The sequence below is a fragment of the Pomacea canaliculata genome, linkage group LG7 (genome assembly GCF_003073045.1).
Source record: "Pomacea canaliculata isolate SZHN2017 linkage group LG7, ASM307304v1, whole genome shotgun sequence".
NCBI lineage: Eukaryota > Metazoa > Mollusca > Gastropoda > Architaenioglossa > Ampullariidae > Pomacea > Pomacea canaliculata.
The window spans coordinates 15,300,244-15,314,366 of NC_037596.1; the positions used below are offsets into that span (position 1 = coordinate 15,300,244).

At 42.1% G+C, this 14,123-nt stretch overlaps 1 protein-coding gene across 4 annotated transcripts in view; it reads right to left on the reverse strand.

The window, feature by feature from the left end:
• The window catches only part of LOC112567926, a 60,054-nt gene extending 59,705 nt beyond the window's left edge, over window positions 1–349 (reverse strand). For all 4 annotated transcript variants that reach the window (XM_025244819.1, XM_025244821.1, XM_025244820.1 and 1 more), the window contains exon 1: window positions 233–349. In XM_025244819.1, the coding sequence (XP_025100604.1) occupies window positions 233–281 (49 nt within the window). In that variant the 5' untranslated portion in view covers window positions 282–349. The remainder of the gene's footprint in view (window positions 1–232) is intronic.
• Between the last annotated feature and the right edge of the window lie 13,774 nt (window positions 350–14,123).

Genomic DNA, 14,123 nt, shown 5'->3' on the forward strand with positions numbered 1-14,123 from the left:
ATAATTTTAGTGTCAAAAGATGAGCGAAGAAATGGTGCGGGCGTGTAGGTGGGAGTGAGCTCAGAGAGGAACTGAGGCCATACGGACCACGACTGGCACCCAGTGAAGAAATACTTGCAAACTCCGCATAAAACATGCGTTGTACATATACAATTATTACTAATAAATAAGAGTGTAGTCATATGCTAGGGGAAATGCCTGTTATCGACAGATAAAAACGAGATACACTCACCTGTTGGCACTAGACGTAGCACAATAACCAAGAAGAAAATAAGTTGCATCTTGCCAAGGATAATGAGAGGACTTTTGAACAAAGCCACGAACGGACTAACTGCAAGCAGATAATACATAACAATTAAAATTAGCATGTTTTAACGCTGGTTGGACAAATAAATCAGGAAAAGAAGGGATCAGTGAACCACACAGTTTAAAATTTTTTATAATAATGGGATTCTGCTGACCCATATGAGCAGAGATTCCGTTAACAACATTTTTTTCGGCTTGAAATTATCCGACTTCTGTTTTCTAAGAGAAGTGAATCATTACGGGTGACTTAGGGATAATTTTTCTAATCGAGTTCCCTCCCATTAAGTAAAGGTGGGCAGCGCGCAACTTTTTTATTTTGTTAATTGAAACACATTTGCCCAGATAAGAAACGTCTATAATGAGTCAAGAAAATATATTATTGAGTGTACACCATCTCTCCAGTAGACATTTTGTTGTCCTGCAATATTAGTCAAAAGCGGAAAAAGTGGAAATATTATCTGATCATACTCCATGTAGATTTTTCAGCGTGCAATAAGGTTTTTCTTTACTGACGAGACGAAACAGTCAAGCAGAGTTTTATATGAGATGGCTTGATTCTATTTGAACCAATAAAGCCAAGTCAACATTAGTGATGTAGGAAAACACATACCGAGGTCACAGATATTTACTTGACCATCTACGTGTTGAGTAAAGACTTACCCAGCTGCCTGACTAGCGATTAGATGATGAGGCAGACTGGTGTAACGGTTACATTAACTGATGAGCTCTGTTAGCGCCCATGTGAGTCCAGCCTGAATCCTGTCTGACAGTCTGTATGTGTGTGTTTTTGCTTCGTGCAGGGGAGCGAAACCAGACTCGCTAGTGTTACAGTGTTAGCCCCATTGGGTTACACTTCCTCGCGCTCTTTCTTTGCACCTTGGTGTACTTGCCAAGGGGCAGCAGATACCCCAGTGGTTATCGCAGAGGGAGTTTTGCTCTCTCTCTCGTAGACTGCAAGTGCGAGGTTAGGCAGCGTCGGTGTGGGTTATGCGCCCGCAGTACAAAAATGTCATGCCCCAGAAACACAACAGCTAGCCATGCGAGACGGAAGGTATACCTTTAGTAGGGAGTGACTGAAATACCCCTATAGAGTCTGCCAACTGTACACAGTCAACGATCGTCAGGTGAATGAACACGCAACAAGAGGCCGTGGCAGAGATTACAAACAGTAACTCCGATGAATACAATCGGCGTATTTCCTGGAACAGGAACGGGATGGCAGTAAAAGTGACGACAGCGTGTTATGAGAGATGAAGACAGTCATCTCCTTTCATGTCTTTGTGTCATTACTATCCACTTTATCTCTTAGTCCTACACACAGGTCTATCATAAAATTGTTCAGTTTTTAGCTATCTTTTAGTCCTTCTAACTATTATTTTTCGTTTCACACACACACTACCCAAACACACACACGTTTCCAGTAAACATTCGCAATGTTCAAATAAACGGTCGTTTCAGGTAGCAATTCACAAAAACCGAAGTAGATGTGGCTTCTTTACATTCACACCCAGTTGAAGCCTTGAAGACGAAAGGTTAGCAATATTTCAGACTGGAAAGTAGCCTACACAAGTGAACAGGGACTAGACTCACTAGAGCGTCTCTCTCCTCGCCGCTTCTATCTCTAAAATAAAGACAAAGTCTTACTAGACGATTCGTCCCTCCGACGTCTCTGTCCCGTCACGCCGTTAAGTGGCTGTCGGTGCTCAGTACAGGTCACACACCCAGATTAAAATATGGATACAACACCCACCCACCCGCTAGTGTGCGCTGCTACGATGCCTTTTCCTTCGCAATACCATCCAAGGCCCCTATTTTTCTCACAAGACCAGAGTAGAACGAGTTCTATATGCTGATTTATCGGATAGATAGAAGACGACGAAAACAGATGAAAACATGTCCTTAAAAAATCCAAGATCGAGTGACAGCGATTCCGCATAACATGTAGATCGTTTTTTTTTCTTTGTGAAGAAAAAAAAATGGTTCTATGACAATAAAACAGCTGTAGTTTATTTCATTTTATCGTCAGATTCAGGGTTAAACTGCCCTCTCTGATCATCCTTACATCTGTCATGTAAACAATGACACCCCGCAAGTTTCTGCTCACCTGGTCAAGTCTGCTTGCTTAATGATATGTGCATCTGAATGAATTATGTCATTCGAATACATCACAACTGCACGTGCCAAAGTCGTAAAACTGTGAAGTATGTTAGCTTAACTATGTCTTTATAGTGAAGCAGAGTTCAGTTAAGTTTCCATCGATAAGACTCTACACAGATTACATAGGTTTTTTTTTTTTAGCAATCAATGGATCTTTATAAAAGGCTTGTTTGAACTGATCACATGAAAAAAAAAAAATTCAAAAAGTAATAAATACATACCCAACTTTCGAACGCAATTCATCTTTCACACCACACACACACACACACGAAATGCGCACGCTTCCAATAAATTCAAACAATTGTTTTACAGAAGGACGTCCCAACTATCTTTAACGATGAACATCAAATATTTAGCAAATAAATACCAAAAACGGGCCACACTACTCTCCTCGCTGTCACACCAAGGAATTACAGTTCGCCAGCATTTTTGTTTTGCACGAGTGAGTTTGCTCCCCAACAAACAGTTGACGGGATCCAGTTCCATGACAGTTCACAAAGTTAAATTCCGTAAAAAAATATTTCAATCCGAAAAGACTCTGGTACACGTCCCGCGCCCCCACCTTCCCGTTCATACCCCGACAAAAATTTAAAAAAAAAAAACTGTCTTACTTTGTTTCGGATTGTTGTGAACTATTTCAAGGGGGTCATCCGACAATTGCTAGCTTGGTTGCCCCAGGGTGGTTTCCTCTGTTCTTGCCCGGCTGGCAGGGTGGATATGGCGCTTGTACGTCCTCAGGATGCAGTTAGTCGCTCCTCCGTTTCTCTGGCTTTGGCCTCTTCTGCTAGACACCTGCTCGCTGGTGTCGTGTCACCTTCCAACTGAGCCAGTTTGCTACCGTGAGGAGATTGTATGTCTGAAAACTGTGTATACATTTCACTGCGACGCTAACGTCGCGAACAAGCTGCCAAGTCGCCAGGACGCTCGAGGCAGGGTTATAGGTCACTGGTTGGTGAGGAACTTACTCAGGCGTTGCGTCGCGGGACTTCTTCTCTCAGAGACACACTCGCAATCACACAGACAAACTTGCACGCCCCCGAGCGCGAGCCACGAAGCCAATCACTCCTCAGTTGACACAAAACACGCACACGAAGTTACAACACAAAACTCAAGTTCATTGGTGGTCCCCAAAATACGACTCGCCAACTTAAAAGAAAAAGCTAGGAAAAGAAAGTAAACATTACATCAAAAATACAAAGTAAAGGAGGAAAGCCCCTCCTCTGATGAGAAAACATTACCTAACTTACACAAACATTTAGATACTCCTCCCAGACAAACTATTGGTTCCCGCGTGTCCGCTACAACAACAACTCAAGCTTATACGTCTCCCTGACCACTGCCTGAGGTAACCACGCGAGTACACAGTCCGTCCTCACGACGACTTGTCTGCTGCAATGAGATGCTGACGTCACCACGTCCAGTGACCCGTCACACTCTCACCTATTGCCTTGCGGCCTGGCCCCGTATGCATGTAGACCGGAGAAGGGGTCTAATCGGTAATAGAGCTCATCCGGGTGGATAGGAGCGAAAAATTCGTATGCACGGGAGCCCAGAGAAGCTCTCCGGTCTGGCTTCTCGCGTATAAAGTTATCGGTCGTCCCGGGGCTGTTTAACTCGCTATTCGGGAGGGAAAATGGCGCCTTTCGCTGTGTTTTCTAGCAACAACGTCGATTGTCGAGACGAAATCGGGTGTTTGGTGACAGATCGCACAGTCGCTTTGAGAAAGACACAATCTACTTCCTTCGCCTGCCGTCTCTCTGTTCAGCGTATCCCTCTGAGCCCAGTCGGCTCATAACGCGTTAATTCTGCCGCACGCATGTGCTAGTGTCCACACTAGTATTATTATTTTATTTTCCTGTTGTAATGTATGTAATGTAGAATGTCTTCACCAATTGCTGTACTATGGTTGTCACTCATGTTTCTATCTAACTAAACACTGTGTCTCCCCTCTACTAGTGATACCTATATAGATTTATCCCGTCCTCGTACTGAAGAGTAAATACTTTTCCTTGAAACAATCCTTGCCTCCTCAAAATTAAAAAAAAGAAGAGTGGGTGGGAAATTTGTGTTTTACGCTGAGCCACTTGGCCGTGGAAGAAAAGTAGAGCCTAAGGGTAGTATTGCAGATTAAAAGCTTGTGCCTATATATGTATATACATTTTTGTTAAAACCCCAGTTAAACCGACGGCCATATGCAGGTGATTTCAGTATATTTGAAGATAAAGCTCGTCCCTTGACCTATTTCAAACGATGCATTTTCAAGTGAGCATACCACCTTTAAAGTAGGTTCTCGGGCGCTCGCGAGGGGGGGGGGGTGGCGCTGAGTTTTTTTCCCTAAACGTCCCAGTGAAGGGAAAAACTTCGGAAGTGTGACTTCAGCAACCTTGGCCGACCGAAGTCAGAGAAACCCTTCGCTTCAATCTTTGGAAGCTATGAAACTTGCTCTGGGGCTAATTCAACTACTGTTAAATACTATGAAGGGTTGCATTAAATTAATAACTCAATGCCTAAAACTGATGAGAGGTAAAGGTAAAATAAATGAGAGCCCAACAACGCAACAGAGACAATGTTTAACTACAAGTTGGTTAGATTAGAGAGCACTGTGAGCACTGTGGCCTAGTGGATACAAACGTCGAGACAGAACCGGTAATAGCAATGAAAACCGGGTGCAGCGGGAAAACGATTCGCCGTGCGCTCCGCAATTTGGGCGCACGCGTTCGCTCAAGGGCGCTCACTCACGTTTCGCTCCGGAGCGGGACGCGTATCTTTTATTCCTGAACGATGAAGCAGCTTCGGAAGCCTTCGGAACTTCGGAAGCCTTCGGAAGCGTGACGTCAGCGCCCTTGCACACTTCCCTTCTAAGCCAACCTCCGCTTCACTCTTTGAAAGCTATGAAACTTGTTCTGGGGGCTAATTGTACAACTTTTAAATACTATGAAGGGTGGCATAAAGTGAATTGCGACAGGCAAAATAGCTCAAGGCCTTAAACTGATGACATCCCATCCAACACAAGCGAGACGATATTTCTACAAGTACGTTAGATTGCAATGCTTTGTGAGCTTCGCCTATGTAGTCTAGTGGTTACATCTGAGGCCTGATGTTTGAAAGTAGGTGTGTTCAAAACTTGGGGTGGCGATCCCTTTTATTTTGATTTGGAATGTTTTTCGTTTGATGTGATATTTATATTTCTGAATCTAAAACTTATGAAAGTAAAATTTATTTATTTATGAATTTAGGCGGAATACCATAGTGGTTCATCAGCAATTATTTAATGCTGTTGAATCTTCAACAAAATTGAGTAAAGAACATTTGAGAACATTATATCACTTTTAAGACTATACGCAGCTAGATTACATGACTTCTCTGGCTTGATAGAAAAGTGATCATATTAGAGAACGAAAAACATTCCAAAGCAAAATGAAAATGATCGCCACCCCAAGTTTCGAACACACCTACTTTCAAACATCAGGCCTCACACGTAACCACTAGACTACACAGGCGAAGCTTACGAAGCTTTATAATGTAACGTACTTGTATAAACATCGTCTCCCTTGTGTTGGATGGGCCCTCGTTGATTTTACTTTGACCTGTCATCAGTTTAAGGCCTTGAGCTATTTTGCCTGTCGCAATTCACTTTATGTCACCCTTCACAGTATTTAAAAGTTGTAGAATTAGTCCCCAGAACAAGTTTCATAGCTTTCAAAGAGTGAAGCGGAGGTTGGCTTAGAAGGGAAGTGTGCAAGGTCGCTGACGTCACGCTTCCGAAGGCTTCCGAAGCTGCTTCATCGTTTAGGAATAAAAGATACGCGAGCGGGACCCCAAAGAATTTAGCCTTAGCATTTGTGCGATGTACAGGTCACTTTTGCTTGACACCTGCTGTCGCCTTCCTTATAACCCACCAGTTGCTCCGGTGTAGAGCAAAGGTGCCCCACTATCTATTCTACTTGACAGCACATGGAGACGCACCATGGACAGTCAACCACCTACACCTGTTGCCAGCTGGTATAGCCCAATCCCTCAGTTTAGACAACACCCGTCCTATGCTGTTGCCAGCTGGGAACGGGTACCTGTACCGAGAACCGCCGCCAGGGGACAGCCGCATGGCTGTCATGGTATGGACTTCGATTGAGCTATTCACATACTAAACCTTTTGTATCTTTGTAGAACTAGAAGCATCAACCTGTCTTATAAGAAAGTACTCAGCACCCAGTGAAAAAACTGTTTAGACATGTTTGGCACAGAAAAAAAAAAAACTTTTGTTATTGCAAGATCCTGTTGTAGTATCTGATAAATTATGAAAGGCCGACGACAACGGCAACTGTGGGGAGCCAGCCGACGTCTAGCACTCTTCGTTTTGGGGAGCTTGTGAGAGTAAAAAAAATCATCTTCACTGAGTATAGAGCGCTAAACATTCCTACTTTGTGTCCAGGACGCGTAATCGACGCTTACTCAAATGTATGTGTGCGGTCATGCGTGTGAAAGAAAGCGACTCAAAAAGGGTGGGTGGACAATGCGCTCTAAGTCAGACACATTTCTAACTCAACAAACATGGGGTGCTCTAATACAGCCTCTCTCTTAACAATACAAATTTGAATCCTAGCACAGAAAACCCTAGCACAGACTAAGCATAGAGTCGCGCAAACACACACACACATGTGAAGCCTCTCGTCCGTTAATCAAATGTTCCATGTATATGTTAAAACAATGTAAAACCGCCTAAAAAATCATGTGCTCACTCACCCGGCTTGTGATTTGTCCGGCGATCACCCGTTCACAACCAACAGTACCGGAAGCCCACTGTCACAAACCTGCTGAGATGTATTTTTTAAAATTTTTTTTTGTTAATTAGTAAAAGTAATTGTTCGAGTGAGGTGGTAAAGACAGCTATCACTGGGGCTGTTAGTGTCAACAGTCTGAGGCGTGCCGCGCCATACGGGGATGGCCGGCCGGTCTTTGTGTAATTAAGTTCTGTTCATAGGTTGTTTGGTGGTTACTTTGAACAAAGGAAAGAGTGTGATAGTGTGTTGGATGTGTCTGGTTTGATTGGGGTTTTTCATTGACGGGAGTGGGAAGAAGGGACAGTCTTCTTGGTGTTGTCAGTGCGTCCGGAGCGGACGGCTATTGCTTTGTAACCAGTCTTGACGGACTTGGTGTTGTAGACCTGTGTACAAGTCCTGACCAGACTTGATGTGTGTATAAGTCCTGAACGACTTGAAGTACCAGACTTGTTTGTGTTTGTTAACATTGAACCTGTTGAAGTTTTCTTGTGAAGTTTTCTGTGGATTTTTACTTTTGGATTTACTTTTGGATTTTCTTGTGAATTTTCTTATGGATTTACTTCTGGATTTACCTTTTGGAGTTACCTTTGGATTTACTGTTGAGGTTTACTTTTGGATTTTCTTTTGGATATAACTACAAGACGAAGTGGAAACTTTGTGTACTTTTTCACGTGGATATATAGTACATGTTAGAAGTGAAAACATTGTGCCGTTTCAAGTGGAGACTTTGAGAGAAACTGGACGAGAGGATTGAATACTTTTGAAACTGTTGGAAGAAACGTGTGTACGAATTGGGAACAGCAAGGAATGTCTCAGGAGACTCCTCACCTCTCCCAGTATCGGTTATTAGTACGACCCTACTGAATAAAGGATATTGTCACTGTCTTGATTTTAGTACTAAATAAAAAAACTTACAGGCCCTTACAAATGTCTTTTTTCTTTTTCACTGTGACCGTTAAAAACCAAAAATTCCTGATTTACCTGATAATCATGTACACACTAAAGCACACTTGTTCTCTTCTACATGGATTAGTATGCAAAAAATATTCTGCATGAAAAAATTTACTTGAGTTCTAAACACATTTTTGTAGTCGCTCGTTTACATGATAATTAAATGAGAAATTATAACTGGAGAAGTTTGCATCATAAGCTAAAACACAAAAGTGACACTCTAGTCTTATTTGAATAGCACAAAAACATGACATCATCTGCATAATGTGACAAGAGCAAATTATTAAGGATCCGGTGACAGGAATTAAAGATATGCAACTCCTCAATTTACACGAATAAAAACAAATCATAGTGGTGATGCAAATGCAAGAGATGTGAAAAAATTCAGATTATGCAATGGAAATAGTAAAGGTTGCTGGGAGAGAACTGAACACAGTGATGAAAAAATACACAGCCATATGGTGCATGACAATGCTTTGCTGCTGCTGTGTCAACTTCAGTATTCTCTAGACAACATATAAGCAGCAACGGCAAATCAATCACACCTATCATAAATATAAATGGTCATATCATATAATATATGGCACATGGTGGACACAATTATTAATGATGGTGACACAAAGACATATACACCTCAATTTGCAATGGGAAAAAAATTACGCGTGTTGATACAATGCAAGAGAAATCTAAGCAGAAATATTCAAATTATATTAATGAAATATAAATGTTGGTCGGAGAAGAAAAGCAAACACTGATGATGGATGCTTTGCTACAGATGTGGGTATGGCAAATATAGTGAATATATTTCTGGAGGCTGATTTTGGTGCCAGCAACCACAATGTGTCAAGCAGCTTTGTTCTATTGTTGAACCTCGTTGTACTGTGGCAGATGAGGCTCAATCCAACCTGGAGAGCCTGAAAAATTTCACAAAAGATCTCTATGAAAGTTTGTGTTTATCGTGTGTGTGTGTGTGAGCATTATTGTAGATATGTTTAGCGCATACATTTATGCATATATATATATCTTGGACATTCACATTCCTTAAAATTTGATTTGGGCATTTTTATTTATATTTTATTAAGTTTATTACATTTTACTTTATTTTATTACGTTAACTTACATCAAAGGCGTCCGGGAACATTCGAAGTGAGATTTCAACTGGTATGTGGAGTATCCTGGAACGATGACTTCGACGAAACCGATCATGTGCGCATTGGAATTTTCATTATTGTCCTGATTTACTTTCAGTGGACAGGTGGGCCGCAAGCTCGATATTTATTTGCGACGGCTTGGCTACAGCACGGCGGGGTGTAGCTTGCAAAACAAAGACTTCACTCAAACCTCGCCTTAAGTCGGCCATCTTGAAACTCTGGCTTCCGGCTACACTGCGTTGCACAGGGACCGCTAGCTTTCGCTAACCGCTAGATTCGCTAGGCTAGCTTCGCTCGATTCGCTACGTGCTATGCAACACGCCACAGTGGCAAAGGCCGGCCCGCCTACTGTCTCTGACCGGCCCGCCCGCTGGCAAAGGGATAGTATATATACTGTATATACAGTATTGGTTAAAACCGAGTTAACTATATTAGTCCGGCCCTCTAAAACCATCCCAATTTCTCATGCGGCCCCGTGGGAAAATTAATTGCCTACCCCTGTCTTAGAGGCTGTAACCAATGGCCAGCATCCACAACACCCACGGGACTACAACGTATGAAGGCTTTTTTTGCGCCGACACTGCAATTACAGCCTCAGGTCGAAATTTCTCATTGGCACCGGTCCACCTTTTTAACTTTACTAGTCTAGTTTAGCTTCAGGCTACGCGACTTAGTCACTACTCTCACTACTGAAACATGAAAAATGTTTCTTGTACTTTAAATGGCATTAGAAAGGATTATTCTTGACCTTGTGCTTTATCTTAAGAAACACTAAACTTAGAGTGTAGACGTGGTACAGTTATGAAAAATCATCTTCAAGCATCTTCATATAAAGATATCTCATAATGGGGAAAAAACAGAGATTGCAGCAGATTGTACTGTAAAAACATTAATTTAGAAAAGTGTCCTTAGTATGCAACAATTATGAAAAACGTTTTCGTGCTGCTTTTAAGAAACCGCTTCAGCTACTGTTCTTCTCCCTCCACCCAGCTTTTCTGAAGAACAGGAGGTGCAATGCCTATAGCTGACATTTGCACCATCAGGTTGGTGTGCTACAACAACAGCTCCACAACTTGCATTCTAAATATAATAAAGAATCTGAGACATTTAGTGCTTGTGTGGCGGATGAGGTTTATACTTGTTTATACATGTTTATACTTTTGATCCCTCTATGTCTCTACTCTTAATTTGTGTGTGTAATACATTTGTTTTAGTAACAATTCATTTGTTTTTATCTGTATTGTGTGGTCTGCGCTCATCTGTGGTTGTACCAAAACCTCGTTCGCCGTCTCTGGCCGAGCGAATGGTTGTTTGTTTATGTGTTTGTGCCGACTGTTTGAGCGGTTGTGTTTGTGCATCCGTTGACGCTGGTGACGGGGACTCTCTAATTTAATTTTCTCTCTGAGACACACAGGTCTATTAATAACTAAATCAGTAAAACAATGAAAGCAGCGGGTGTTGTGATGCTACCACCGTATAAGCGCGTGTGTGTGCATGATTACACACACACATACATACAAACAGACAGACACGCGCACACACCTGTTTGGTAATGTACAAAGTGCAATCGTGTTTGACTGTTACCATGGCAGTCGATGGGGCATTACGAAAGCTGGCATAACAACAGCAAACAGAGAAGAAAAGACTGGATTGCGATAAAAAAAAAAAAAAAAATGGGTGTCGATCAATTCCATCGACATATTTTGTCTGTTATCTCACAACGAGTTTCTTCATACTAAAGTCACGCGCACACAACAATATGCTGACAAAAAAAAATACTTCTAAGGATTTGTTTATTTACTTTCTCAGTTTCGGCACCAATAAGTTCAGCACACACAGACACACATAACCGCTAGCCTGAATAGTGAGACACACACACGAGCGTACACACAGGCACCACTCACGAGGACAGCCGAGTTTGAGCAAGTCGAGTGATACTTTATTCTAGTATATTGTAGTCTTGTACATAGATTTGCTTGACATGCAAAGTGGTTTTTTTCTGACTAGAAAAACCACACTGCCAGACAGCAAAGAAGATTTTTATACGAGTTGGCTTGATTCTGTGTGTTAGGCAATCAGCAGGATGTTTGCATTAGGAAACAAGAGGTTAAAATGAAACTACCCGAATGCCTAGCGAATGGGCCTAAGCCCAAGTAGTTGGTCGATGGGGTGGGCATTGGTGTTCTACCCCGAGCCAGGAACTCAGGCGATATGACAGTATCGACAGCGTTTAGTTTCAACATGAAGATCAACCCTCGATTACATTCAGCTCCCACGCAAGATTCTCATTCAATTAAATCTATAAAATATTTATCTTCATATCTTAATACGGTAGCTTATTTTTCACAGCAGAGAGCTGCCTTCAGACACCTGACAACAAGAGTAAAAGTTGGATTGTTCAAATTTTTAAAATTCTTCGAAAAATCCAAGACTACGCACCTCATCTTGCACTTCAGCACTTTTATCCCCAGATTAAGCACCTGCTTTTATATGGATCACAAATATGGGTGTTAAAAATAATGTCACAGTAGAAATGGTACATATGTTTTCTTTAAAAAAAAAATAATTAACTTCAGTTCCAAAATCCATTTATGTCAGTTCGAATGCAATATGGTCTACAGTAACAGGTACATTTTCCTTTTATGTGCAGCGAAGCTAACGAGCTGACCCCGCGGCCTGACCTAGTAACCCCACCGACCACAGCTGTGCGATGCATTGTTGTAACAACAGTAGAGTCTGAGGTTGTAATTCTGAGCATGAGTGAATGAATACATAAGGGAGAAAACACTGAAACCTTCAGGAATTGTTCCATCATGGATTACCTCCCTTCAGCCCCCGAAACCAATATTTCAGTATGTTTAAAAGTAGGCAAAAGTTGATAAGCGCCATGTTGAAGTAAGTTGCCTGTTACTCAATTCTAAATTGACTGGTACTTAAACAACTGAGAATGAGATGTTAAGACTGTTACAGTTTTATATTAATGTGCGTGTACTCTCAAGACACTTCAGTTTCATACCTAATACTTCGTATTTATTAATACTGACCTGAGGCGGCATTACTGGAGTGTTTGTAGTCTAGAGATCATACCAAGTCCTTGATGTTACACCTACAGGGACAAATTTGCCAAGGTGCAATGTAAGAGAACGAGAAAAGTGTAACCCAAGGGGGTCAGCATTTCTGTCTTCGTCTCTCACCTTAACACACATGCAGAGTGAGTGGAAGTTGATATCCGAATCGTTAAAGCGAGAGGTCCGAACTGAGAAAGTTCTTACAACGAGTACTTAGATAACCTAAGTGCTGTTTAAATGTCAGTATATGGGTTGTTGTGTGTGTGTACTGCAAATAAATTGTTTTGTAATGCTCGTCTGCGTAAGAGTTAGTGAGATCACATATTTCAATCGACGTGGCTCCATTATAAACGTTCGTTTCGGTTAAGAATAAAGAAAGTAGTTGGGACAGACAGACACCAAACACGAGAACATCCGAGTTTCAGCAAGTGTCCTGATATATTGTCGTACTCCACGTTTATTTGCTCTACGTGAAATGGCTTTTTTTCTAATGAAAAAAATCTATACAATCAGACAATAAAGTTTTATACAAGCTTGACAGTATGTGCTAGGTGAGCAACCTGATGTTTTTATAACAAAATGTTACTGCAAATGTTTGAAGCAATAAAGGGAAGTCAACATTAATGACTGAGGAAAACACACATCGGTACCGTAGATATGTACTTGACCCTCTATGTTATGAGTGAACAAAAAGTCTTACCGAGCTCCGTGGCCGGGTGGTAGATGATCGGACAGAACGGCGAAACGATCACTGCTGTCGTCACCGCCGAGCGTGGTAGACCAGACAGGCTGTTGCGCTTGCATGCGGCCTCGGGAAAAACAAACCCTAAGCAGGTCATGCGCTGGCGGCTTCCACAGTGCTGGGGCCTATAAAAGGACAGAATGTATCTTGGATTGGGGTCATATTCATATTTCCCCTCAAGTGAAGGTGAAGAAATTTGGAGCCCGTTGATCTTCGGTTGTGATTAATATGATCAATAGAGACCTGGCACAGGAACAATAAAAGAATATAATTATATTTACATATAGTATTTTTGTCAACCCCCTGTAGGACCTCGGGATATGCTTGCCTAGCGAGCACTGTTACAATAGGCTCCATATATAAGTTCCGTGTTTGCTGCTTCTTGCCAAGAGGAGCTGTAGTAACATTACCATATATGGTATAAACATTTAGCCAATCAGAATACAGATTATAGCGGTCCTCGGCCGATCAAAAATTGTTGTCACGTGATTGTCCCACCCTGATAGTGCGACAAGATGGCGAGCAAGCGGAGCACTGTGTGTCTTGACGATGACCAACTAGCAGGCCTGACGAGAGGGGGGGACAGGGGGTCTGGTGTACCCGGGCCCGCGGCTGTCGAGGGGTCCCGGCCTTGGTCAGTGGTTTTTTTTTTCTTCTCCTTTTCTTTTTCTTTTAAAGAAAGGTCTAAAGACAGAACACCCAAGCATTACACATGCAGAGGTTGAGTTTGAGTGTAGATATTGAGATTCGAATTGTAAACATACATTATATACTGGGAAAATAATTTACGATTACAAGTACAAGGGGCCGGAGAGGTCGTCTGTCCCGGGGCCCGGGCTGGCTCTCGGCGGTCCTGCCAACTAGCCGAACTACGAGCAGCATTCGACACAGTGAGTAGACCAAGCTTCTTTTTTGTACTACCTGTGATTTTTCGGAATGCTTTCAATCGTATTTCTGCTCGACTGTTCCT